Below are 27,692 nucleotides of genomic sequence, written 5' to 3'. Positions count from 1 at the left end.
CTCCAAATACCATCACATTGAGGTTTAGAGCTTCAGCATATGACTTTTGGGGAGACAATACAGTCCATAACACGTGTAAAGACCCTCCTCTTCACTGTTAGCAGTCAGAAAAGGGTCCAGAGAGTGACACTGTTTCTGAATTGACCACCCTGATATGGAATGAGCATGAGTGCCCAACAGAAGGCACTGAAAGGGAGAGGAAGTGTTCAAGGGGGATCACAGATGCATCCTTCATGAGAGAATAAGAGGCACAGTATCTCCAGAGCATTTAATCAACTCTTCCTAAAAACACCCTGGAGATTTACTGAGAAGGTGGAGTCGGTACACAATGAGAGTTTCCACCAGGATGTCTTGTACTGAAATCTGGGAAGCGGGATTCCAAATTCCCAGAACTGGTTCACCACTTATTCTTGCATGTCTCACATTAGGAGATGGAGCCAGAATGAATCTGCTGGATGTCCCAGCTTTGCAGTAGAGCGCTCCCTGATGGGAAGGAGAAGGATGTTTCTCACTGTGTGGCATGGACCACCCAGGAACAGAATCCCGTGACAGGAATGACATAGGTCTACAAGCACTCACTGGTCGATACTGGAGGAGAAAAGAACCAGCTGCCTTTAGTTTGGATCCTCTGCCAGCAAAATAAATTCCTAATTAAGAAAAGGACTCATTTCTCTGCTTCCTGAATCAACACAATCCTATTAGTTTCCTCCTGTTTAGAGGATTAAAAATACTTTTGCTAAAAATATAAAAAGAATTCTGTTGGAACATTGCAAACTGACATGAAAAATAAGATGGAAACCTGACTTCAGATTAATAAATGAGTCACACACTTACTGAATAACCACAGACTACCTGCCCCAATGACCTGCACACAAGTTCAGTGCAGCATGTGAGCTGATCACTGCAAAGTTTCAAGCAGACCTGACTCAACACCTCACCCATCTCCTTCACGCCATCATTGGAACCATTTGGATATCGTTCAGCCTTTTTTTTTTTTTTGCCATCTGTTCGTGTGTTTTCAGAACATAGCATTTAAAAACTGTTATTGTATGGAAACATTACTAGACAAAACTGGTTAAACTAGAGAAATTCTTCTACATACCTTTGCCTAGGCTTAATTAAGCCTCAGAGAAATGGAAAGAAAAGTCCTGGGTTGGGAAGCATTTTCTGACATAAGGAGACATAAATAATAGATGCTCACAACCATTTGTAATTGTGAAAAATTAGAGGCAACCTAAATATTTATTAAAGGGAGAATGTATAGGGGCTTCCCTGGTGGCACAGTGGTTAAGAATCTGCTTGCCAATGCAGGGAGCACGGGTTCAATCCCTGCTCCGGGAAGATCCGAAATGCCGCAGAGCAAATAAGCCCGTGCACCACAATTACTGAGCCTGGCTCTAGAGCCCACGAGCCACAACTGCCGAGCCTGCGTGCTGCAACTACTGAAGCCCATGCACCTAGAGCCCATGCTCCACAACAAGAGAAGCCACCGCAATGAGGAGCCCGTGCACCACAACAAAGAGTAGCCCCTGCTCACCTCAGCTAGAGAAAGCCCATGCTCAGCAACGAAGACCCAACAGATCCAAAAATAAATAAATAAATAAGTTTAAAAAAAATTAAAAAAAAGGAGAATGTATATAATTTTAGTCTATGCAAATAATGATATATTCTACATCTGTGAAAGTGAATTAACCAAAGCTACGTATGCTAGCTATCTTTTGGAATAATATAATACACTGATTTCAAAATAAATTGTTAGTTCAACTCCCATTAATTCCAATAAATTTTAATTAGGTTTTTCTATGTTGACAGTCATATTGTATACATATAATAATATTTTGTATCCTCTTTTCAAATCCTTAAACATTGTATTTACTGTGCTGGTGAGGGCCTTCAGTGTCATGTTCAATATAACTGGTGATGGTGGGTGCTCTTGTCTGGTTCTTGGTTTTAAAGGGAATGTTTCCAATGTTTCACCATTAAGTGTGATGTTTACTGTAGATTTGTATTTTAGGTACATTTCTTTAAAGAGCAGAGAGCTTATTTTAAAAATTCAATCTGGTAGATCCTCAAAAAATTAAAAATAGAACTACCATATGATTTAGCAATTCCACTTCTGGGAATAGATCCAAAGGAAACACAAACATTAACTTGGAAAGATATCTGCACCCCCATGTTCACAGCAGTATTATTTACAATAGTCAAGACACGGAAACAACCTAAATGTCCATTGATGGATGAGTGGATAAGCATTTTATTATAGTTATATATATGTTAGTTATTCAGCCATTAAAAACTGTGGGATAATAATGGTTGTTGTTTTAAACTGCTAAATTTTAGGGTAATTCATTATGCAACAATAGGAAACAAATACATTCCCGTTTCAAATTAGATATTATTATCATTCATTGTTTCTTTTAATGTATTAATTCTTTTCTCCCATTCCATCTTGCATTTCAGAACTTATTTCTGGGAACATTTTATTTCTTTCTGAAGTATCCCTTAGAACAGTGGCCCCCCAACCTTTTTGGCACCAGGGACCGGTTTCGTGGAAGACAATTTTTCCACGGATGGGATGCAGGGGTGGGGGGAGTGGTGGTGGTGGGGTGATGGTTCAGGCAGTAATGCTAGCGATGGGGAGCAGCAGATGAAGCTTCGCTTGCTCACCCGCCACTCACCTCCTGCTTTGTGGGCCGGTTCCTAAGAGGCTATGGACCAGTAGTGGTCCACAGCCTGGGGGCTTGGGGACCCCTGCCTTAGAAAGTTCCATTACTGTGAGTCTTTTGGTGGCAAACTCTAGATTTTGTTTGTCAAAAAAAGTCTTTAATTCCCTCTTATTTTTGAGTGGTAATTAGTTAAATAGAGAAGTTGAAGTCGATTGCTGTTTTCTCTTTTCTCTGAGTATATTGCTGTTGCTATATTAGAATCTTCTATCAGTCTAAATATAATTTTTTGCTACATGATTTCTCTTGCTATATATTTATACCAGTTATTTTTTTTCCCTTTGTTAATTTGTGGTTTTACTCCGATGGGTCTAGTTGTGGAATTCTTTTTATGAATCCCACATGGGAATTGTTGTGTTTACTGAATTTCAAGATTCATGTCTTTCATTAATTCCAGGAAATCCCAGTACTTTTCTTCAGAAATTGCCTTTTCCCTATTATCTCTGTTTTGTTTTATAGCTGTAGCTCATATCTCTCGATTTCTCCATGACGCATTTTGAGTAATATCTCCAGACCTTTCATCCAGTTCATTAGTTCTCTCTAAGCTATTTTAAAATCTGTGTTTTAACCTAGCCATGATTTTTTTATTTCAACAATTAAATATTTTATTTTAAGGGTTTCTCTTTGATTCTTTTTCAAATCTTTCAGATGTGTTTTTTTACATTGTATTTTTCCTTGCTCATGTTTTAGATTCCCTCTTTTATTTCTTTAAACAAATGACATGTTCTCAGTTTCATATTCATATGTATCTTATATTTTCCAAATCTAATACATATAGGGCTATAATTTTGCTTTTTGTTTTTCTGCTGACTTTCCCTCATGGTGGCTTATTTCCTTGTGTTTTTAAATTTTGGATCGTGAGCTCAATCTTCAGAAATCATGTGAAACCTGAATTGAGAGTATGTATTCCTCCAGAGAAAGTTTGCATTTTCTTCTGTCAATATGTCCCAGGTATTCCCAATCAAGACCCACTTTAATTTAATTTCTAGGTTTGGGATTTCCTGGATCACGAATGGAATACACATTTTTGTACCTAGAGGTCTGAGCCCCAAACCAGTGGTGATATCAGGTCTGGAGTTACTGCTTCTCAGGGAAGAGTTACTTTCTCCAGAGGCCAAGCAGAGTCAGATAAGTTTCTTTGTCTTCCATTTTGCTGAAGAATGTGGTTTTTTTTTTTGTCCACTTTTAATTGTGGCTATAACTCTTTGACGGTCCTTGTTTCATGATGGGATTGATTTCCACCTTGCACAGCACAGGGCATGGTTGCCAGACTCTCACAGAGCCATTGAAGCCACATTCTGGCCCACGGAGTCAAACACCTGTTCTGAGGACAGACATAGCTTCGGTGCCGGCTTTCCACTCTGCTTTTGTGCTTTCTTTTAGCTCTGGCTCTTGGAAACCTCCCGTTCTTTCATGCAAGCTTACCTATGCATTCAAAAAGATTTGTGTCACATTGTACCCAGATGTTTTATAGCAAGACAGTTTTTCATAATGTGGAGACCAGAAGCTTGCCCATTCCACCTGCAATGGCCACTTTTTGTGGGTTGTCTTTGTCTCTCTTTTGTCAGCGTCCTCTTCATGAACGCTTTTGTGTATATGAGAAGTTCCAATGCACAAAGGGGATTTATTCTCTCCAAAGCCTTCCTGCAGATACCTATGACTGCCTGAGGGCTTTCTCTGGGTGTGGGAGTGAGCTTGTTCTATACACTGTCAAGCCAGTAGTGCTGGGGAGCCAGTGTACCCAGGAACAACCATGACAGATAGAAGCTGCTAGACCAATGCCCCAATTTCTTCTCCCTTCAGACCTGACCACCGTAAGGCATGTTTCACGGGTCTCCCAGGGGTCCCCAGAAGGACCAGGCTTCAGTTGCCCACAGTGGTTACCTGGATTGGCTTCCTTTTCTTCCCTGCCTCACTTTTTCACTCTCTTCTGGTTCTTCCCAGAATCATTTCTTAAATAAATTTGCACTCAATTCCTGTGTCACTGATCATTTCTCAGGAAACTCTAAACTTAACACTTAAACTTATTCCTCTACTTTATAATGAATATTGACTATGTATATGGTGCTAATTGTTGTGGTTTCAAAGACAAATGCAAAGAAATAGTTTCATCTTTAGAGTAGTTTATATTCTAGGCCTCCTGCTTTCCAGCGTTTTTTTAGAAATACACATTTCAGTGAAGTTTGTAGGTGGCAAGAAGCATTTCAACAGATCTGGGTCAAAGTCTAACTGGCAGTTCCAGGTGTTTGGATGATGATGGAAATAGCACGGGCTGGACGCACTTGGATACTTGATTCTTAGGCCAGCAAGAATATTCCAAATTGAGTAACTGGTTACCTAACTTTTACATATTTGGCATTCTTGGGGATTCATATGGTGACGTCACTTTGATACAGAGGGTAGTGATGTTAAAACTGAACTGTAAGATGGTTTTTTAGAGATACTCTGAGTCCAGGAAGGGAAGCCATTCAGGTCTAGGTAGCAAAAAAAAAAAGGCATAACCAGACTAAAGTCTCCCCTCTCTACAGCAGAGGCCATAAATGGCTAGAGCTTGATTTGCTCCTAGCTTTCAGATGTGTTTTTTGGCCTGCACAATGTTTAAAAACACTTAGGCTATAAGTGTCCATCGACAGATGAATGGATAAAGAAGATGTGGCACATATACAATGGAATATTACTCAGCCATAAAAAGAAATGAAATTAAGTTATTTGTAGTGAGGTGGATGGACCTAGAGTCTGTCATACAGAGTGAAGTAAGTCAGAAAGAGAAAAACAAATACCGTATGCTAACACATATATATGGAATCTAAAAAACAAACAAACAAACAAACAAAAACTGTTCCGAAGAACCTAGGGGCAGGACAGGAATATAGACACAGACATAGAGAGAGGACTTGAGGACACGGGGAGGGGGCAGGGTAAGCTGGGACGAAATGAGAGAGTGGCATGGACATATATACACTACCAAATGTAAAACAGATAGCTAGTGGGAAGCAGCCGCATAGCACAGGGAGATCAGCTCGGTGCTTTGTGACCGCCTAGAGGGGTGGGATAGGGAGGGTGGGAGGGAGATACAAGAGGGAGGAGATATGGGGATGTATGTATATGTATAGCTGATTCATTTTGTTATATAGCAGAAAATAACACACCATCGTAAAGCAATTATACTCCAATAAAGATGTTAAAAAAAAACACTTAGGCTAATTGCCGTATTCATAAATTAGGAGGTTGTCCTTCTAGATTAGGAACTTTTCTTCTGAAAAAGTATAACAGAAGGTTAGACATCCCAGGTCCCACAATCCCACACAGCGATCGGATGGAGCTGAATAGTAGTTTCCTCTTCGAGATGAGAGGAGAGCTATAGTCCCTGTAACTTTCTATTGTAAATTACAACTGACCCACCTCCTTCATAATTTGCCTTTTCCATGAGTGTATTTGAGCGTTCGAGCCGAGCCCTATAGCTTCTGGAATGGGTGAGATGGAAGGAATTGATGAGTTTTGCAGGAAGGGAACCATGGTCTTCTCTCTGTCGCCGCTTTCCAGAATTCTGAAGGTCCGCTCCCCCAGGAAGGCAGCGCCGCTGAGACCCCGAGAGCAGGCAGTGTTTACACACTTCTGCTCATTATCTTGGCTCCCAGCTCTAAAACCTCAGACACAATTGGACACTTGATACTTGCTGTCCAACCACTGCTTCAAGTAAACCGAGAGCCATTGGCAATTTTCTCCTCAGGTATTTTTTTTGGGGAAACGTGCACACTCACTGACACAAGAATTGTTCTTTCATTTAGTTAAAACCAAAGCCAAGTGTGAGGCAGAAAAGCTGTTCACCCTGGAACACGATCTTCCTACCCACTCTCCATCCTGCTTGAATTCCATCAGCTCCGTATAAGTCAGGCTAGAATTTAGACTCCAGAGAACTGAGTCTCCAGTACTACCCTTCTGGAGCAGTCACCAGGCAGGTTCTAGACCCAAGCCTGCTGACACCAGGGGAGCTCTTGCCTTCACTGTTCTATCAAACTATGTCATTTGTATGTAAAGTTTGCAGTGATAGGACATTTACGGAACTAAATGGTCCTCTCAGTATTATAAACGAGCCCCCTTAGCTCTTGTGTATACACAAAGTCCCTTGTTTTGTAGGGGCCTGGCAGGGAGGGATGAGGGCACATCGCCTTAAGAGAAAGGCTGCCAAAAAGAGGATCCTGTGCACTTCGGGGGTGTGAGTATGAAGGAGAAGATCTGGTCGCGGCGTACGCAGTATCTCTGGCCTGACATTGGGTGAGTTCACATCATGGCGTTTATGCAGAGGACAGGACGCAGAGCTGCCCAGGAGGGTCCTGGGATGGGGCCGCCACCACCCTGCTCTGTGGCTGTGATCGGGACACATTGCTTCCCTGGCTCCGAGTTTCCTCTTCTGAACACGGAGGTGCTCGGACTGAAGCCCTGAGGTTCTGTCTGGCCAGCACATTTCCCAGTTCTGTAAGAGATCCCCCGGCTGCTCTGAGCCTGTGGGCGGGGACTGAAAGAATGCTGACCCCTCCCCACCTGCCTGCAGAGCCCCAGGCTGGTGGAGAAATAAATAGGTGGTCATGTGACAGTCCCTGGCCGCCGGGCTCCTTTCGAGGCCACTTACATCCATGACCACAAAAGACGGACACAAGGCCACGGTCAGAAACAGATCCTTTAGCCTCACGGAGCGTAAGGCTCCACCAAGAGCGGCTCTAGGAACCTCACCCCGTGCTGCAGTGTGCTCCCTTCCTGTCCGTTAGCAGCTCTACAGCCACAGCAAACTGTAACTGGACAGACCAAAGTCCTCTACACTGGCCACGGAGCTGGAAAGAGAGGGCAAGCCAACGCTGTGGGGGGCAGGGGGCGGTGCCCTGTTGGACCATCTCTGACCGGGAGGGGGCAGGTGGGAGGAGATCACCGGGGACCTGCTCGCTTCTGCTGATTGGGGCGATACCAGGCAGTTTCTGGGAATAGGAAGAAAGGCATTGCCTGCTGTTTGGGGCTCTTGAAGACCTCAACTCTCGCGATTCTTTCAGAATCATTTCACAGGTTTGTCTGGGTGAGGCAGCCTGAGCAAAGATGAAAAGGGAGTTGCGTCACATCCCAAACACTGGATGAGCACGAAGCCTTGTTCTTAGAGGTTCAGAGAGTCCCCACCCGTTTGGACAGAGTAGAGAGAACCACGGAATTTTTTTTCTATCTCTGTAAGTAGGTAGTAGTAAGGACAAAGCATTGTGAATAAGCCAGAAAAAAAGTATATGTATATACATATAACAGAAGCGCTTGGGAAAAATTAGAACAGAAGGATTGATCAGCTCAAGTGGCCTCATATAAAAATTGGATAGAAAGCTGGACGAGAGTCAAGTCAGCACCAGAAACCACACAGAATATACGAGTAGAGAGACAATCCAGTGCTATGTTCTAAGAGGATGAGTTAGCTAAATGTCGTAAAGATGAGCCTCAACTGTGCAGACAAAATCCATCATCTCCTCTAAATGACCCCCTCACTGTATTTCTGACATTAGGGTGGTAGGTGTACGTTTCCAGCAATGCTGACAGGCTGGGTTAATGCATAATAATGCCAGGATGGCATCACAATGACCCAGCAAAACACTCATCAATTGATGAAAGAGCAGCGGGATACAGGGAACCCTGTGAAAGCAAGGGGCTGAAAAGGTCTTCAGGATGTAATAGGTCAAGTTTAAGTACAGAGACCTCAACTTGCTGACCCGGTGCCGCCAGGCCTAGGATCAACTGATTGGTAACTCAAAACCTGCGTCCTGGTTGGCCTGAGTGATAGCATTCATCTTTGGTCTGGAACAAACTAGACAGCTAGGAAAATACTGCACTAAGTATTTTTATAACTCCAAGAAAAATAAGAATACAGGGGAGAATAAACATCAATGTAAAGATGATAAAGAAATAAAGTTAAGCGCATAGTACCGATATTTTGACACTAGTTTAAGGAAAGGGTCATAGTAAATGGAACAATCACCGCGATAATTTCTGCTTGCTTTGCCTCTGCCTTTAAAGATTTTAAAGCATTTAAGGAAATCCGCTATATTTGTTTACATGCTTAAGAGAATTCTATTAAAAAATTTCTGACCCATGGATATATGCCTGCAATAAAAGTAATTTGTTAAATTTACAAAGTTTTGATTTATTAATTATGCAAGTAGAGTTTAATTGTTTAAAGGGCTATTTTTAATTCAGTACGGGAAGCATGAAATCGAGCACTGAAACATACAGAGAAGCCCTCCGAATAAGAAAGTTCCCAGCTACGGGAAAGGATTCTAATGGTGAACAGGCAGAGGGAACCCTGATCATTCTCGTCTGGATTTGTCGCCGGGGCTGGCGCAGTTCCCACCTGGCCAGAGGGGAGATGCCAGGCTTCAAATAAGGGAGCCCATTGACCTCACTCTAGGTCCCCAGACAGCCTGTGTGAATCTCCCACTGTTAAGTTGTGCTTGGAAGCAGTGCTTTCTGGGCTGAGGGTCTTTTTCATTTTCCTCCTGGCCATTACCTCCTGGCCTGGTTACTACTTCCTTCTGTTCCGGAAGCGGAGAGGCACCGCAGGGGAAACGGGCGCAGAATTTCAAAAGGGCACGGAGGCACAACTCAGCCTTCTTGGATCCCTCACAAGGAGGCCAGCAGACACAGGCTTGCCCATTGCCCACTGCGCTGGAATCACCCCGGCTGCACCCAGACGCATGCGCGAATTCTATAGCGCTTGTTTCCTGGGAGACCCCAGAGTACTTCCAGGGATGCTCACCTGGCTACTCTAGGACCCCAGAATGAAATACTAGATCAGGAGCCCGGGCTCTCACTTCACAAGGCATCCCAGAGAAGGAACGCACTCTAAGCCAGATGGCACACAGTTCCTGGGTGGATGGCCCTTTTCTTTCAATTATCCTTTTCCCTGAACTGTTGTTTAGGGTTGAGGTTTGGAGGGTGCCCCCGCCGCCACTGCCCACCTGTATGCTTGAGCAGCACGCCCCTGCTTTGTGCCTTCCGACTGCTCTCACCAGTGATGCTGAGGGCGCTGCCAGCCTGGGGCTCCTGGGTGACGGGAGCCTGGTACCTGCCGGGCTCTGCCAGGTGCTCCAGCGAGAAGAGCTGGAGCTGGGAAGGGGGCTCTCTCCTTCGCTTTCCTCGGCCTCTAAGAAAAAAGCTGCTTTGGACCCGCGCTGCCCCTTCTGCCGGCCTGAGTCTGCAGCCCGGCCCAGGACCTCACACTGGCGGCTGCTTTTGCAGTGTGTCCTCTGCGTTGTAGTCTTTACCAAAATAGCTGCAGAGCTGGAGGATGGTCCTCCCTCATCGCTAACTCTCCAAAGAGCCTCCTCCCCAAACTCGAGCTAAGCTGCCCCTCCGATTTTGCCTGAGGATGGAAAGAGCCTCTTACACTCACGGACTCTTGGGTCTTTTGTCTCCACAGGTCCCTATTCAGTAAGTTACTCAGCATCTCTTAAAAAGCTCTTAGGAGAAGTAACACCACCTTGGAGACTTGGCCATAAATGGTAACAACCAGAGGGAAACAGGGAGGAACACAGGGTCTCTGGCAGAAGCGCATCTGTGGGCTGGGCTGTTTCCCCTTCAGCTCCTGTCCAGTTTTGACTTTTTCCTGTTCCCATTTTTAAAAATCTGCATCTCAATGTTGACATTCTTTTTTTTTTTTTAAATCAACTTCCTGTCTTTAAGTTTGGCAGAAAGGCCCCACTCTGCTCAAGGCCACTAGCTGTTGAATCCTGCAGGCCCTAAGTTTTCCCTTTGAAGTTGCATCTTTGTTTCTCTGACCGTTTACTTTTCTTTAATTGCCCGGTATTTATATCCCTATTAATCTAGGAAAATAAACAGAGAAATTGCTTTCTGCGTGTAATTTTTTAAAGTATTTTTAAATGACTACGTGGTGTGTGATGTTTTCCATTCATATTATTATTTTTTGATGTCATTGCTTCTTTTGTTTGTTTTATGCTCCGTTTACTGAAGAATTATTAGGTTTTGAGGAAAGGAGGTTTTCCCCCTCCCTTTCCTTCCAGGCTGTTTAAAACAATTTTTTTCCTAGGATATTTTATCAAAGTCCTTCCGCTCTGCAGCCAGGCCATTGCGGTTCACCCTCTGCTCGGAAGGAAATGTGGCCAGCGTCGTTTCGCATTCTTAGAGTCTGATGCATTGTCCTGTGTGACTCTCCTTATGGCTTATTCAGGCGCATGTGACCTGATTTTGACTTTGTCATTAAGGACTTTTTGGAGGTCAGATAAAGTGAAACTGATTTGGGCAGAAGTGGACAAAGCTGATCCCTTCAAGGGGCGAGAGCCGGTGTTGGCTGCAAGTTTGAATCACAGCGATCAGATGCCATGGTCCCCTGACCCTAGGACATCCCAGGTGGCTGGTCTGTCCCACAGGTACCACCCACAGCCCTCAACTTACTGCCGGAGATGGGGCTTCCCCCAGCTTCTTCACAGAGGAAGCTGCTCTCAGGTGTGAGGGAAATAGGGTTTCCCTATGAGGTGAGCATGACATCTGCGCAGGAGGGCTCTGCCGTAAAATGTGTTGTTCTCACCCATAGGAGAATGGCCTTTCATTTGCTTCTTTTAATTTGGGAGGTGTCATTTCCAGACACCTTGCCGCAAAAGAGGACTTGGTACCCAAGGCTGATAAACATAGATGTGGGTTTCCTTGTCTTCTGTGGCTGCTACAGGTCCTGGTGGACACTTGGGAAGAGCCATACTGGCCCAGCTCTGAACTTGTGCAGAGAGGGGAGACTTGTGGGGAGGGGTGGGAGGGGGAAACAACCCTTGACTCAGAAGACAAATCTCTCTCCTGCCCAGCCCCCTTTCTCCCTCTGTCTTCCTTCCCTCTCCCTCTCCCCCCTCCTCTTTTTCCTCCTCCTTTTGCTAGTACTTAGGGTTTTCACCTCTTCACCCAAAGACTTCGTTTTTCAGCTGGGCCTTCTCCCTGTCCCCACGCTATGTTTCTGGGATCAGCTAGCATGGCTTTTACTCCATATTAGAGTTCCGCGATAACAGCTTTAGGTCACCGGGCATGGAGTCACTTAGGTTGGTTTGTATCAAGGGCTCAGGTATGTTACTTTGTTAAGATATTTAATATATATGTGCTTCTGTTTTTATATCTGGAAAATGGAAATACACACTCTTCATACCTCCTAGGGCTATTCATGAGGACTGAATGAGACCTTACAAGTGGAAGAACTTTATAAATTGTAAAACGTTATTCAGAAGCAGGAGATTGTTATGGCAACGACGATTCTCTCAATGGGATCCTACAAGTCCTTTGCAGTGGCGGTGGTTTTGGTGCCAAGTTCACTTGGCCATGGAGTTTCTTTATGGCTAGAATCATCCAGGAGACCCAGGACTTGAGGCTCTGATCTGGTGAAGAGCTTGAGAGGTTCTTTCTGACCTTGACTAGGGAGCAGCAAACTTTTTCGATGAAGGGCCAAATAGTTAATATTTTCGGCTGTGTGGGCCCTCAGTCATTGTCGCACTCCTCACTGTGCCATTGTAGCACAGTTCCAAAACACTTTATTTGTGGACACAGAAATGTGAATTTCATATAATTTTCACATGTCACAAATATTATTCTTCTTTTGATTTTTTTTTTTTTTTTAGCCATTTAAAAACGTAAAAACCATTCTTAGCTCGTGGGCTGTTCAAAAACAGGCAGCAGGTGGGATTTGGCCTGTAGGCTTCCTTTGCTGACCTTTGCCCTAGACGACCCCCAGGAGCCAAGTGAACGGCCAGGTTGACTGTGAGTATCAGAGAAACCAAAAAGGGGGACATGAAGTGATTTGGGCATGTGTCACAGGTCCTTTACTTTTTATGACTCTCCTCTCTGCCTGGTTGACGTCAAGGCACGTTAACTGACAACACTGAGGTGTACCCTCAAGGCTCTTGCCAGAAAACACAACTTAGATCTCTGCTCTTCAACCCTTATCAAAAACCCCATAACAGCAGCAATGGTCACAAGAATGGTATTTATGGATGGGTCCTGGAGCACCTGCGGCTCACCCATTCCTATGGGTGTCCAAATTCCCCTTGAGCAACCCAGACCTGCAAGTGCTGCATTCAAGGACGGTTCTACTGTGGCCTTTTGCAAAATCGATCCTGAGTTTCATTTTGGTAATGAGCCCTTGGTCTACACTGAGGGGCACCACAAAAAGCAGTGGATGTGAGTCACTGTGGCATCTCTTGTAGAGATGTTCTCCAGATGCCACTCGCTCCAGGGAGAAATGCTTCTCACAGCTTATTCCAGGGTCAGGAAAAGCTGGACATCTCCTTGAAAACTGGTTTGACTTTGTAAACAGTGTAATTTCCTTGTTTGATCTGGCTTCAAGGAAGCTCAGAGTCAAATACACCTCTCGTGACGGTGAAATATCTTACAAGTCAGCAGCAGCAAAGATTTACTGAGCACATAGTATGTGCTCAGCACTGTTCACACAGTCCTTTTCACTTAATCCTCACACAGCCCTGAGATGCCGATAAAATGATAAGCCCTATTGTAGTGGGCTGGATAATTGTTCCCAAAGATATCCATGCCCCGATCCCCAGAGCCTATAAAGGTTACCTTAAGTGGCAAAAAAGACTTTGCAGAAGTGATTAAGCTATAAGGATCCTGAGGTCGTGAGATTATCCTAATCACAAGTGTCCTCACGAGAGGGAGGCTGAGGGAGACTTGACACAGAAGAAGGAAGGAATGTGACAGCTGAGGCCAGGTGCAATGCTGCCGGCTTTGAAGACGCAGGAGGGGGCTGTGGGCCAAAGGATGCAGGGAAGCAGCTGCAGAAGCTGGACAATGCAAGGAGAGGACCCTCCCCTGGAGAGTCCAAGTGAGGGTGCCCTTTGACCAAGTGAAACTGACTTTGGACTCCTGGCCTCCAAGACTCTAAGAGAATCAATGCACGTCCTTTAAAGCCACCAAACACCAAGGAAACCCACTTTACAATCAAAGACAGGAAACAGAGAGTATTGCCTAAGGGTTGGAATGATTCCAGACCCCAAGCTCCTATCCCTCACGCTGCTGCCCCCTCTGTTGTAAGTGTCCTGACCTCCCCAACCCCCCCACCCCCGCTTTATTATTCCCCTCTCCCTCCCCACCCCACCGCTTCCCCTACCATCTAGTTCATCTTCCGACCACGTGCACTTTTGTGATCCACATCACATCTTTGTGTGATAGAAGCAGCACCTCAGTAAACACATTGGTGGACATTTGGGGCATGTATGTGGGGTGGGGCCCCTGGGCTTTTTCTAGCCCTGGAAATTGTCTTATGATTTAACAAAAGAAAGGCCCCTGACTGCGTTTGTTCCCCCTTTGGCTTTTATGAAGACTGTCCCTCTCTTCTTTGCTGCAGCACTAACGGTTGGACAGAGCAGAACTTCTGCTTTTTCAGACACTTTTGCTCACTTCCTGGTCTGTGTTCAGAGCCCCATAACTGTTTATGAAATTCTTTCATTCACCTCGAGGATTGTTGTCTTATTCAGAACAGTTTCTAGCTGAAAATCCCCCCTCCCACTAAAATGATAAAACAAAAAGAGAAAGGAAAAATGAAGGATTTTCTGCGCTAAACCCAGAAGACAGTAGATCCTTTATCTTTGTCGGCTGATCCTCCCACATCTGTGCACATGTCGGGACCCCTGACGTGCCCAGGGATGTCTAACCCCCAGGCCTGGATTTAGCATCACAACTGAAGGATCACATACTATGTCTATGTCATCAGTGCGAAGGCCTCGAGGGGCGGCCCCGCTGTGAATCCAGCTGCGGAGGGGGCATCTCCATCTGCGGAGGGGTATGCAGCCATTCAGTCCCCGATAGCTCAAAGGCTCTCAAGAGAGGAGGGAGGCCCATCCCTAGAGGAGCTCCCAGGACACTGCTTCCCTCTCTGCTGATCTCAGTGTACACCAAAGGTTCCTTCTGACATGAAGCCTGTTGAAATTCTGCTCTTTAGCTCCCATGGTTTCTTTCCTGGATGATTGATTCTCTAGGCTACAAATCCTGCCTGAAGCCTCAAACAGTTTTCAGTCTCATATCCACGCTCCTACCCGTACCTGAGGAATCTTGCCAAAACGCAATCCTTTCCTCATTGCCAAAAGGATACAGCCCAACCTTGTCTGGGTCTCTTGGTGTATCAGTCAGGGCTCTCCAGGGAAACAGAACCAATGGAATTACATATATGCCTCTATTCTAGAAAGAGAGTTATTACAAGGTGTCGGCTCACATGAGGATGGAGCCTGAGAAGTCTCACGATCTGCCATCCGCATGCCGGGGCCCCAGGAAGGCTGGTGGTGTCGTTTGAAGGCCTGACAACCAGGAGGGCTGCAAGTGGGAGATCAGGGCCCCAGGTCTGCAGTTGGGTAGAGAGTGAATTGAACCTTCTTCTGCCTTTGCGTTCTGCTCAGGCCCTCGCAGGTTGGCCGAGGCCCACTCACATCGGCCGGACCATCGGCTTTACTCAGTCCCCTGATTCCAGTGCTAATCTCGTCAGGAAACACCGTCACAGACACACCCAGACATGAAGTTTAAGCAGCTATCTGGGCATCCCATGGCCCAGTCACACTGACACATAAAATTACCCATCACACCCGGGCTCTGCCCACATCTCCCACCTCATCTCTCACCCTCCCCAACGTCCCATCCCTTCCGCAGCTCCGTGAACTCTAATCCTGGGCACGTTTCCCGAACTTCACGCACGCTGTTATCTGCCGAAATGCTCCTCCCCGCTGCCCACCTCCACGCCATCTGCCTTCGGACAAAATTCTAGATGGCAGGTGATTCAGAGTAGGCTCTGGAGTCAGACAGGCCTGGGATCAATTTATTTTAATTCCACAAATATTTACCTAACGCCTCTTCTGTGCCACTGGGGATGTGATTCTGCCACTATTACCTTTGTGGCCTCGGAGAAGTTACCTGACATCTCTAATCCTCAGTTTACACATCTGTAAATGAGAATAACTCTTAGAAAGCCCTTAGCGCGGTGCCCGGCACCTATAAACGTTCTATGAACATGAGATGCTATAATTACTGTTTGTATCATCCTTTAAGGTTGAACTCAAGCTTGATGACCTTTCCCCGATGGGTTTAGGTCCCAATCTCACCCTCTCCAACCATCATGTCCCCTGGTGCTGGACCTGTGCCTCTGTTGCAGCCCTTCACACACAGCCTGTACCCTGGTGCTTGTCTCATCCTCCCACCACTCTTGGACTAGGACTGCGTCTCCGCCATTCCTTTTGCTGAGTGCCCGGAGCAGGTTTTGTGCTCAGCATTCATTGACCCCACGGCGCCACCACCCCTTCAGAGGGAGGAGCCTTCCCTGGGCGGGTGGGTGAGAAGCTCTCACTCTTTCCCTGATACATCTGCTCCTCTCGTCTCTCACGGCAGGGGCTTGCCAGGCTTGGACGAATGCTGCAGGCGTCAGGCTGGTCTGAGGGATCGACCAGCCATGGCCACCCTTCACGGGAGGACGAATTGGAAAAACAAATCCTGAGCAGGGCATTCATCTCGAGCCTTGCTTCGGGTCCTGCATCTGAAATGAACAGGCGCCAGCAGAAAGCATCCCATCCCCGCAGGCAGAGCAGGAGCCCGGGGATCAACACTTCCAGCATCCAGCCGTTCCTTCTCTTTTACGCTAAAAAAATGTGTGTGTGCATTTCAATGTTCGATGTTCCTTCTTTTTAAAAGAGTGAAATGTGGACCTCTCTGAGGCAGCTCCTTGGGTGGCAGCCGTAGGGATCAGCTTCTGCTCAGTGTAACATCCAGTACTCCTCAGCTTATCATGCGGCCGACTTGGGTGCTTAAAGGGCATCTCCGTTCCGCCTCCTACCGTCCAACAGCATTCTGAGCCCTGTCCACCTCCAAAGTGGCCTATTTCACACTGTCTTCATGAGCCAGTCCCCCTAATCTTCATTCAAGCTGTGATCCTGAGACTGGGCTGCTTTCTGGTCACTCAGGCCCCCTTTATGGATTGAATTCCCCAGCCCCATCCATATGTGGAAGTCCTACCCCTCGGTACCTTAAAATATGGCAGTATATGGAGTAAGGGTCTTCAAAGGGTGATTAAGATTAAACGAGGTCATACTTGTGGGCCCTGATCCAATATGACTGATGTCCTTATAAGAAGAGACACAGACATGCTAGGAACATGTGGGCACAGAGCAAAGACCAAGCAAAGACAGGAGAAGCAGATGGCCGTCTGCAAGCCAAGGAGAGAGGCCTAAGGAGAAACCAACCCCTCTGACACTCGATCTTGGACTTGCAGCTTCCAGAACTGTGAGACAATACACTTCTGCTGTCTAAGCCTCCCAGTCTGTGGTGTGCTAACAGCTCCAGTAGATGAATATACACCCCAAAAGACTCGGTTCCGACACTGATTGCGGCAGTTCCCAGCATTCTATTCATTAGATTGCAATTTTGGTTGGTATCTACGTTTGCCCCATAGGGTAACGTAGCTCATTCCCTTTTGTTATGTCCAGCCCTAGAGAAAATCCTGGCATCGGCAGCTGCCAGATAAGTGTTTGTTGAATGAATGAATGATGTTGCTGCTGTGATAGAAGCTCTGGGAGTGTCATCAGGACAGGAGTGTTCTCCTTTGGTGTAAATGACCTTTTCACTCAACTTGCAAATGAAGTAACTTGGCAAGGTGTCCCGGGTGTACAACCGAGGGAGGCGACAGAAGCATCTCTTCCTGATCTTGAGCTGGCGATGTTTCACGATTTGGTAGACTCACCAGTCAGTCTGTTCTTTTTCGGGCTCTGTGATGTTAATGAATCGCTGTATCTAGACTCTCACTGTCTTTTTCTGTTCCTCTTGCCATACTCTTAAGCTCTCTCCCGGCCGATCGCTGCTTCTGCCCAGGGCTCCCAGGGGTCCTCGCAGACCTGTTTGGCCACTGTCCCCCTCACCCTTCCCCCACCCCAACAAAACACTCCAGCAGCTCACATCTGTGGGCCTTAATTTCCCCATGAACAGAAATGGACATTCAGAAAGCGCTTACCGCAGCTCTGGTAGAGGACTTGCAAGCTCTCATCCCTGCAGGCCGTGTGTGTGGGCCAGGCTTCCCCGCCACGGCCCTGGGGAGACAGCAGAGTCCAGACAAGAAAGGCGGCCATGAGCACCCGCATGGCGAGGTTCTGCGTGTGACCAACAGAAGAATAACTGGCCCAAGAGAAAGGGCCCTCAGGGTGCTTCCCCTCCTCTCATAAAGGGGTGACATGTTCAGTTTCACTTCTCAAATTTTATGCTCCTTGGGGAACCACTCTGAGAAGCAAAAGGCAGTTAGCTGAGACCTCTGAATGCTGTTCCCCAGAACCTTTGGCGCTTGAATCAACGGGTCAGGCTCGTCTGGGTCCGGGGTGGCTAATGTTTGACTTTCTGCTTTCAAAGAGAGGGGCTAGCAAGTGATGCAGGACCTTACAACTGGGCCCCCAAAGAGCCCTCTTTCCTGCCCCACCCTCCTTACAGCCCTGCCCCCGGGTGGGGCAGAGAACTCAGGAAAGCAAAACCACAGGCCTCCACATGCTTTCCATCACTGGGTCCCCTGTTCCCAGGGGCCTCTGATGTGGGCTCTGGCCCAGGGGCCTGGCTGGGGCCGGCCAGCAGCGTTTGGCATTTGGGGGGCTGCAGAAGGACATTTGGGATCTGGAATTAGGCTTTTGCCTTGTTGGCACTTTTCTCTGGCTTCAGCTCCAGGATTAAGATTTCAGAAGCGACTGTGCAGCTGGGAGGACAGGGCAGTGCTCTGGGGGCAGTAGCTGTGGTCTCTGGAGACGTGGTGGAGAGAAGAGCCCTGAGAAGCGAGCTGGGTTCTATTTCTGGGCTCAGCTTGGTGGGAAGGGTGGGGAAGGACGGGGAAGTGAGGGCCTCCCTTTGAAGACTTGTTTTGGTCAGTGGCAGGATTATTAATGTCATGTCCCACTTTCTTTTCAAAGCCAAGAATCTGTCTCTCTATCCCCCTTCCTCTGTGGTCCTGCATCGTGACAGCAAAGTTTCTCAACCCTGATTCCCCACCCCCAGCCCCAGCTCCACCGTAGTTTGAGAGAACCAGAGTCAGGACCAAGGCCGGCAGATTTTAGAAGCAACGGAAAACACTATTTCCCTCGGGAGGAAAAGCGTTTCTCTGAGCGCCCTGGGTAAGTTCACGATTTCTGCCCATGGCTTAAATAAGAATTAAAGGCACTTCCAAACTTGTTTTTGTAATAAGTGGAATTTAATTATCAGTGAAGACAAACAAATAAGTTGACTTACTTGATGGATACTTTGGATTTCTAGGGAGAGAGCAGGGCATAGTCACTTGGGGATTGATTTTCTTAAGTTCAGTGACATTGGCTTTTAATAGCGATTCTCAAAGTGCGGTTCCTGGACCACAAGTATCAATTCCACCAAGAGTTTGTTAGAAATGCAAGTTCTTGGGCTCCACTGAAGACCCACTGGAGCACGAACTCTGGGGTGGAGCTGCAGATGTGCTTTAATAAGCCCATCACGTGGGTCTGACACGTGCTCCAGCTGAAGGACCGCTGGCTTTTGTGAGACTCAGGGGGAAATTAGAGCCCCGCCCGAGAGGTGGGTAAGTTGCTGTAAGAAGAGACAAGGTAGCCCCATCTAGTCTGTGTGGGTGGGAGGGCGATGGGCTGAGAACAGGAGCTCAGGGGGTGAGAACTTATGGGGAGGGCCGTGGGCTCCGGAGGAAGCCTGAGAGCGCCGCTGATTCCAGGACAGCAAGGCGGAGCCTGGCTTTCCCTAGGGACTTCTGAGAGCGCCTTGTTGAGACAGCTGTGAACAGTCAGCCAGGGGGGCAGTTGAGGCCACGCCCCTCGACCCCGCAGAGCAGCACCGCCCGCCAGTTGAAGGACCCCGGAGCGCGGGGCAGGGAGCAGAAACCCAGGCAGAGCCCACGAGCGGCCCCAAGAGGGAAACAAGATCCTCCTTTGAGGGCCGGGCGACAGATTTTTGTAAATCAAAGGACCTAGCCATGAAAAGAATCATAATTCAGGGGTTGCACTGACGCCTAGAAATATGGACTCTGGTGACGCGGTGGCTCTGGAGGAGTGGTTCTCAGACTTGAAAGGGCATCACCATCACCTGGAAGGCTCATTCACACAGATTACACAGTCTAAGAAGTCTGGGGTCTGGCCTGAGAACCTGATTTCTAACAAGTTCCCAGGTGAGGCCACTGCTGCTGGGCTGGGGGCCCAGGTTTGAGAACCTCTGCTCTAGATGATGGGATTTGGTCTGTTGCAGAGTGTACAATTTTTAAAAAATCAAATAAGTTCTTTTTTTTTTTTTTCTTTGCGGTACGCGGGCCTCTCCCGTTGCGGAGCACAGGCTCCGGACACGCAGGCTCAGCGGCCATGGCTCACGGGCCCAGCCGCTCCGCGGCACGTGGGATCTTCCCGCACCGGGGCACGAACCCGCGTCCCCTGCGTCGGCAGGCAGACTCTCAACCACTGCGCCACCAGGGAAGCCCCGGAATAGGCCCCTCATCTAAGTTCTTAATAAAATGTTCTTCTGCTAAACGACAGGCAACATTTTGTAGAACATGTGGCACATCTGTATAGGACTAGGAATAAGCCACTTTCTCTAAGGAGTTCTGCTACTGAGAACCACGATTGACCTGAAATCATCAGCTATGGCTTGCCTAGTTCAATTAGTGCGTAGTGTCTTGAGGAGTTCTCTAATTAGGAGCTTCATGAAGGCAGCAAAAGAGTTAGTTGAGAAGGTCTTGTTCCCTAACTCTAAAATAAAATTAGGATCAGTTTATGATGGTTATTTAAAATATGGTTACATCTGTGTAAATGGAACTGAATATACCATCAGGCTCTGGTGTTGACTTCCAGCCCCTGAGCATGTCCTGCTGAAGAAGCTGTGCTGTTCCGTCTCGTTCAGATTTCTCTTCTACTCTTTTAAATAATCCTCTTCCGCTGTGTCTCAAGCTGCTTTCTTTCCACAGAGGTTCGCTTGGGGATGGCGCCTTTCTTTTCTTGCCAGGTGGAAACGTTCTCGTCAGGCTGGCTGTCACTGACAGTGTTCTTAAGAAAACTCTGATGTTTAAGGAGAGGCTTTAAGAATAAAAGGGAGGCTAAGGGTAAGAGTCCAGTGACATGAGGAAGTGAGGGTGAAGCGCCTCCACAGGAGAAGATAAGATTACACATATCTATGGAATCTAAGGAAAAAAAAAGGTCATGAAGAACCTAGGGGTAAGACGGGAATAAAGACACAGACCTACTAGAGCATGGACTTGAGGATATGGGGAGGGGGAAGCGTAAGCTGGGACTAAGTGAGAGAGTGGCATGGACATATATACACTACCAAACGTAAAATAGATAGCTAGTGGGAAGCAGCCACATAGCACAGGGAGATCAGCTTGGTGCTTTGTGACCACCTAGAGGTGTGGGATAGGGAGGGTGGGAGGGAGGGAGACACAAGAGGGAGGAGATATGGGAACATATGTGTATGTATAACTGATTCACTTTGTTATAAAGCAGAAACTAACACACCATGGTAAAGCAATTATACTCCAGTAAAGATGTTAAAAAAAAGAACTATGCAAAAATATATATATATTACACCAGGTGACTGGCTTACGCTGCAGAGAGCGAGGGAAAGGAGAGACAAAGGAGTGGAGGGAAGGAGGGGGACGTGAGCCGCTGAAAGTCCGCTGCTGCCGGGTAGGAGGAAGCAGCCGGGAGAGCCCAAGGTCATCTAAGGGCAGACAGATTCTAAATTGCTTGCTGTAGGGTTGCTGTGTGATGCCCTCTCCACCCTGTGACTCTCACAGGTTCAGTGGAGACTTACACACTCCAGGAATGCACGTGTGCACACCCGTGTGCATGCGCATGTGTGTGTGCACGTGCATGCATGGGCGTGTGTGCATGTGTGTGCGTGTGTGTGTACTGAGAAAAGGACAGGGTTTCACGTTGGCCTCAGCTTGTGTTTCCCCAGGAAGTACAGCTCCCTTTGGAAAGTGGTTCAGTCCCAGCGTGGGCCCCGCACTTTCGCAGTGCACGGCAGGGGCTTCAGGCCAATTCTATCCACGTTTTGCGTGCCAGCTGCTGGCCGACAGCCCTGACTATACAACCCTGCTGATAGAGGACTCTCGCTAATAGAGGCAAATGTGTCTTCACCGTCTTTTGCGTTCAACTGTGGCTGCTCTCCTTTAATGCCCTTCCAACATTTATGATATTAGGTGACATTTTCCCTTCATATAGCACTGCCGCTTTGCTCCCTTTCTCTGTGGCCTGTCCCTGGGTTTCTGCCACGTTGCAGAGGGAAGAGACAGGTGTGATCTCTTCTCACTTTTGCCTTCCTGATTGAGTGCCACCGAAAAACCGTTCCCCTCGTGTGTAGAAGTCAGGAAGCTGTGCTACTTCCCGTGTAACACCATTTAGCGCCACCCCGCAACCCCCTCCAGGGCTAACAGCTGAGGTTTTGCTCTTTATTTTCACACCTACTGTTTGTTATGTGGACTACACGAGCATCTTGTAGGGTTGGTACCGGCCAGCTAGGCTTTTCAGTAGAGTCTTTCCACGGTCTCCCAGGCTTCCGGGACATTCATCCCAAGGAAAGTGTGAGATCCCGCTAAAACCCCTTGGAGTCTTGATATCATGGAGTATATGTCTGTATCTGATAGAAAAGCATAGAAACAGTCTGCTTTCTACAGAAAACAGGGAAAAGTGCATCTATTCATCTACTTGCTTCAGGTTCATTCCCTCGTTTATTCAGCAAATATTTACGAAGCACTCCAGCATGGCAGCTACGATCGCAAGTGCCAGGAAAACAGAAAACAAAGTCTTGGTTATCACAGAGGGTACTTTCTAGTGGGGGGAGACAACAATCAACAGATTTATTTAGTATCATTGTTTATTAAAGAGACTTTGCTTCTTGAAAGATTGCTTGGGTTTTCCATAGAAAATTGGACAGAGCTTTCCAAAATATTTTCAACTTATTGCATATATACACTAACTTAAAAAAAAAATACCCCAGATTGGAAGCTCACCAGGGCTTTCTGATAATTGCTCCAACAAACAAACTGTAGCAGGCTTATCTGAAATATCGCTCCCCAATTTCCTTATTATTGCCCCGTTTATTATCATTACTAATGTTTAAGCAACATTTATTAATGTTTAATTATCCTGAAGACACTACATGCAAAGTACTTGGTTTCTAAACGGATCTATAAGTCCTATGACAAACTACAAACAGAAATGAATTTTGCTTGCTTGAGGAACACCTATGCTGGACCAAGGAGGAGGTGGGCTCTGTAGGTCAATCTGATCAATTTCCCAATGATGAAAAGAGCAAATTGCAGTATCTGATTAGGGCAGAAGAAACTGCTCCGAGATTCAGGGAGGGAAGGTCTAGTCTGAAAGGACTGATACACGTTGCCTAAAAATTCTCTACAGCACGGGACAAACCAGCAACTTGTAGCCAAACCTCTGCTCAAGTTGAGAATGCTCTCAAGATTTCATTCGGATAAGATCGAAGTGATTTTAATAAGCTGAAGGGAAAGCATTCGGGAGGAAACCAGGAGTGTGGTAACGAATGGACGGATCTCTCTTCCGTGGTATAAAGAAGATTCCTGATTCGTTGTTGCAGCTGGCGCCCTAGGCCTGGGCTTCAATATTGCCACCAACTCCGGTTGGTTCCAAAACTTCCAGTCATGGGGGCATTGGTACTTGTCACGTAAAAGCCAAATTATCTGAGAGCACGTTTTGCTGGATTGGCAGGTGGTAGCTGGAGTAAATGAACTTACCTGTTCTCTGCATCAGACCCCTGGAGAGTTTCTTCATTTCTCGCTCCTGGCAGTGGCTGCTGGATCCACCTAGGATTCTTCTGAAGAGGCACAATGGAGAGCTTTCTGTTCCCTTTTGATTCCCTAGTATTCAGCGGTAATTTTGACATACAAATAACAATCTTTGAAGTGGCCTGTGTTTTTTCTCCTCTGGAATACATAAGAGCAACCAAGTGTGTTGGACCCCTTATATGCAGGGCACTCTTCTAAACACTTTAATATGCATATTTCCTCACTTCTTTAATCCTCACAACAGCCTTACAAGGTAGGTGCAGCCTCGTGATTCTCCCATCCACAACTCTGAAATCCCCAGGTCTTGAAAAAGGAAAGAATATATATGTTTTTGGAACCCTTTTGGTAGAAAATCCGATCTAAATTGATGAGACTATAACATTTCATCAGTTTAATAGGTTTAATTTACAGTCTTAATTTATCTCGCTATATGAATATTAATTTGTTTCACTGCAGAAATATTAAAGTGACTGTTTATTGGGTGATGGGTCCTGCACCCGGCCCCACTGGGGGTGTTATGAAGTATAAATCCTCTTGCCTTTCTAAAATCAAGAAATTCTAAACTTTAAAATACATCTGTTCCCAAAGATTTTAGTTAAGGGATTCTGGGCTTGTATTATGTTAATCCTTGTTCTCCAGATGAGAAAAAAGAGGCATAGTTAGTAACTAGTCCAAGATCACCCATGTATTAGTGTCAAGTTGAAAGTCAGATGGTTGGATCCCAGAACCCAAGTTCTTCACCCCTGAGAAAATTATCTTTTCTCCCCTGTGCCTTTATGCTTGCTTATCTTCCCCTATAAGTGATAGTGAAGCAAATTATCCCCACTACTTGGAAGTTGATGAGACATGACCTGCGAAGCTTCCAGGAGTGGGCTGGACCTTGGCTTCCCTCAGAGAAGAATTGCAGCTATGGGGGAGGAGGGCAAGTTGGAGTCGTGCAGAGGGAGCAGGTTTTGTAGTCAGATAGGCCTGGACTGAAATCTTGCCTCTACTGTGTGGCATTGGCAAGTCACATAACCTCTCTGAATGTAAGTTTCTTTACCTTTGAAAAAGTCAATAATAATTAATAAATGGTAAACTTTTTTTAATTAATACTTTCATTTTTAGAGGAAACCATATACGGGGAGATGCCCTGAGTGCCAGGCTCAAGAGTTTCTCAGTAATCTAGTTTGCAGACTTTTCACTTCAGCCAAATTCAGGCCCTACACCCCCTGGCAAGTGACTAAATTGATGGACCTTACTGGGACATTAATACCTTCTCATTAGAAGAAATATCTTCCCGCTAGAAATGTGAAGTCACGATGGAAAACAGGACCTTGAAAGCTCAGAAGAGAGAGGCCACAGAAGGTGGCCTGTGAGATGACCAGCCCCCGAAGGGGTCTAATGAGCATCCCCTTTCCTGTGTCCACCGGATGCCACTGAAACAAAGGTCAGACCGTTTCGCAGCAAGTCACTTAATATTCACAAACTTAGCTCTTTGCTTTTGCTTTGAAGCTTGAATGTGTCAGCTCCAATTGTAAGGTTATTGTTGAATAAAGTGGGAAAAATCACTTTGTACTTTTCAGGCAAAACAGTACTTTCCATGGCTGTGGCCTCTGCTCACGTAGAATTTAATTGTGTTAAAAAGCCACAGCCCTGCGTTGTCACTTCCTGCTCAAAAAGCTGGTCTTTCCTTTGTTCGAGCTTTTGAAACTTAAGATTGTAGACTCCCCAGCAGGGAGTCAGAGATGAAGTCCCTTAAAAATAGTCTGTCCATTACCAAGCGCTTTCCATGTGACTGTGTGAGAATCGCTCATCCCACCCATGTCCGTCCGCTGCCACCCGGGACGGGAAGCCTCAGGGTCTCCCAGGATCCTTCCTACCCCCTCTCAGATCCAAAGCCCTTCGGGGGGCCCTGAATGCGTCCATAAGGCCTTGCCCCCGATTTCATCTCTCCCGTTCCAAGCCCCTGCTGCCCCCAGCCCTCTCTCTGTTTCTATAGCAACCCTGCTCCCTCCTGACCCAGCATCTCCAGCACAGGCTGTTACCTTGCCCTGGAATGCTCACGCCTCTTCCTTGCTTTAATGCCTGAACTTCCTTCAGAGCCACGACTGCCACCACTGGCAACTCCCCCTAAAACAGGCTTGTGCACCTGGGGGGATATCATCTCTTCTCAGCACTGCTCAAGGCCACCATCTGGTTAACATCAGAGTCCCTCATGATATATGAGAGATCTTTCTTCTTCCCTCCCTCCTTCTCATCCTTCCTCCTTTCTCTTTCTCTCTTTTCCTCCTGCCTATTGTATACCCAATGCCTAGCACAGAGCAGGTACTTGGTAAAATACTTTAGACTGAATAGATGAAGTATAGAGGAAGGGTATAGCCCAACAAGCTTGTCTTTGTGGCCTTGGCAACTGGACTTCTCGACCTAGTGAGTCATCTCACGGGTAAGGCAAAGCAAGAGCTCTCCCTCGCCTGAGGGTCTGGGATCCCCAGGAAGTTCACAAAGTGTGATGTCATCTTTTTCCAAAAGTACATCGCAGTTTCTCTTTCTCTCTTTTTGTTTCTCATTCTTAAAGTAATATATTCTAATGAAGGACTTTGGAGATACACAGGATAACCCTCCCCCGCAGGGAGATGGGGCAGGGAAGCTGGAGCGAGAGGAAAAATAATCACCCATAATCTCAACACCCAGAGATAAGCACTGACATTCTGCGAAATATCCTTTTGGTACACACACACACACACGCGCGCGCACACACACACACACACAATCACACTGTACAAATTGCCCATACTGTAACATACTGCACTCTCTACACTGGTCATTTGCAATTCTTCCACGGCATGACTCTTACTAGTGACAGAGACTGTTGCTCAACCTCTCCTAAGTGGCACCAGGAGAGGAAGCTTTGTAAGGGGTGGGCGGAGTCAGGCTGACCTTCATCCTCATTGGCCCCACTACTGACCGCTGTGTGACCTTGGCAAGTCCCAGACTCTCATCTCTGAAGGGAAGCTTGCTAAACCCATGTTTCAGGTTTGAAAACAAAACTAGGTTGAGTATATATGGAAAGTGCTTGTTATGTATTTGGCACTAAAAACCTGGTAATCCTCGTTGTGGAATGACTCTTACTCTGTAAATTAGGGGCTAGGTCATAGATGGGAATGACCACAAGACTTTTGTAAAAGGGATACTGGTGACGAAAAATATCAGTAGAATACTAGCCCCCAACAGTGAGATTCAGAAGATTCGAGCTTCCTGGTGAACAAGTAGAAACTGCTCTTTTAAGGTAAAGGAGAATAATTTACTTCCCATTCACTTGTAGAATAAAGCCTCCTAATTTTTGGAACGAATGACTAGAACAGAACTTGATTCATGATTTTTCCAGGCTCCCTGGTTACTGTGCTTTGTCAAGGAAAAAGATTGCACATCACAATATGAACGCTGACATAGCAACATATTTTTACCCTAATACCTCTCTCTGTTTTCTTACTTTAGCCTCATAACAGCTATTTAAGTGGGCAGTCAGATATGTGTCTGGCTCCTCTATTGAAGAAAGGGGCTTTGCCATTCACACTTGAATCATTGCTGCCTTGAATGGTGTCTAACCCATAGTTCATGGTCCTTAGACACGTATCTGGCTTAATGATAATAATAATGATAATAAAAAACAACGAATATTCTTGAGGGCTTCTAAGATGACAGGCACTGTGTTTTATGTGGATTTAAGGTGGACTTTAAATAGTACCCATTTTAAAGATGAAGAAACTGAACTTTAGAGCAATTAAGCGATTTGTCCAAGGTCACATAGGGGCAGAGGCGAGACAAATCTGGGGCTAAAAACCAAATCCATTTTCTGAACCATGACACTCTATTGCTTCGATAAGCAGATATACTATATGATAAAGGAATAAGTACAGAATGAGAAGGATGAGGTCTCCTGTCTAAATTCCCCAAAATTATTAATGGTAGATTTGGGACTAAAACTCTTCATTTGCATTACTTGAGCCAGCTCCTCACCTTCCCTGCACCTGGAAGGAATGGATTAATCCTCCATGCCTAGATGTGTTATTTGTTCCATCGATTCTTGTACTTGTTTTTTCTTTCCTGATTTCTTCTGGATTAATATAGTATTTCTTTAGTATTCCATTTTATCTCCTCTGCCTGCTTTTGAACTG

At 46.3% G+C, this 27,692-nt stretch overlaps 1 protein-coding gene and 1 long non-coding RNA gene across 7 annotated transcripts in view; one reads left to right on the top strand and one right to left on the bottom strand.

Annotated features, from left to right (window-relative positions):
- LOC149748118 (uncharacterized) overlaps positions 1 to 6,843 on the top strand; it is a 151,372-nt gene extending 144,529 nt beyond the window's left edge. The window contains exon 4 of the long non-coding RNA XR_016394520.1: positions 429 to 6,843. This is a non-coding gene — a long non-coding RNA (uncharacterized LOC149748118). The remainder of the gene's footprint in view (positions 1 to 428) is intronic.
- The window catches only part of LY86 (lymphocyte antigen 86), a 64,183-nt gene extending 46,278 nt beyond the window's left edge, over positions 1 to 17,905 (bottom strand). For 2 of the 6 annotated variants that reach the window (XM_022586594.3, XM_022586600.3), the window contains exon 1: positions 17,731 to 17,905. In XM_022586594.3, the coding sequence (XP_022442302.2) occupies positions 17,731 to 17,857 (127 nt within the window). In that variant the 5' untranslated portion in view covers positions 17,858 to 17,905. The remainder of the gene's footprint in view (positions 1 to 17,730) is intronic. The other 4 variants (XR_002646455.3, XM_022586601.3, XM_022586596.3 and 1 more) reach the window with 4 other exon arrangements.
- Positions 17,906 to 27,692: the final 9,787 nt, after the last annotated feature.

The sequence above is a fragment of the Delphinapterus leucas genome, chromosome 10 (genome assembly GCF_059928025.1).
Source record: "Delphinapterus leucas isolate spDelLeu-1000000601 "Yukka" chromosome 10, BTC_Dleu_Yukka2, whole genome shotgun sequence".
NCBI lineage: Eukaryota > Metazoa > Chordata > Mammalia > Artiodactyla > Monodontidae > Delphinapterus > Delphinapterus leucas.
This window is presented reverse-complemented; position numbering and strand designations above follow the sequence as displayed.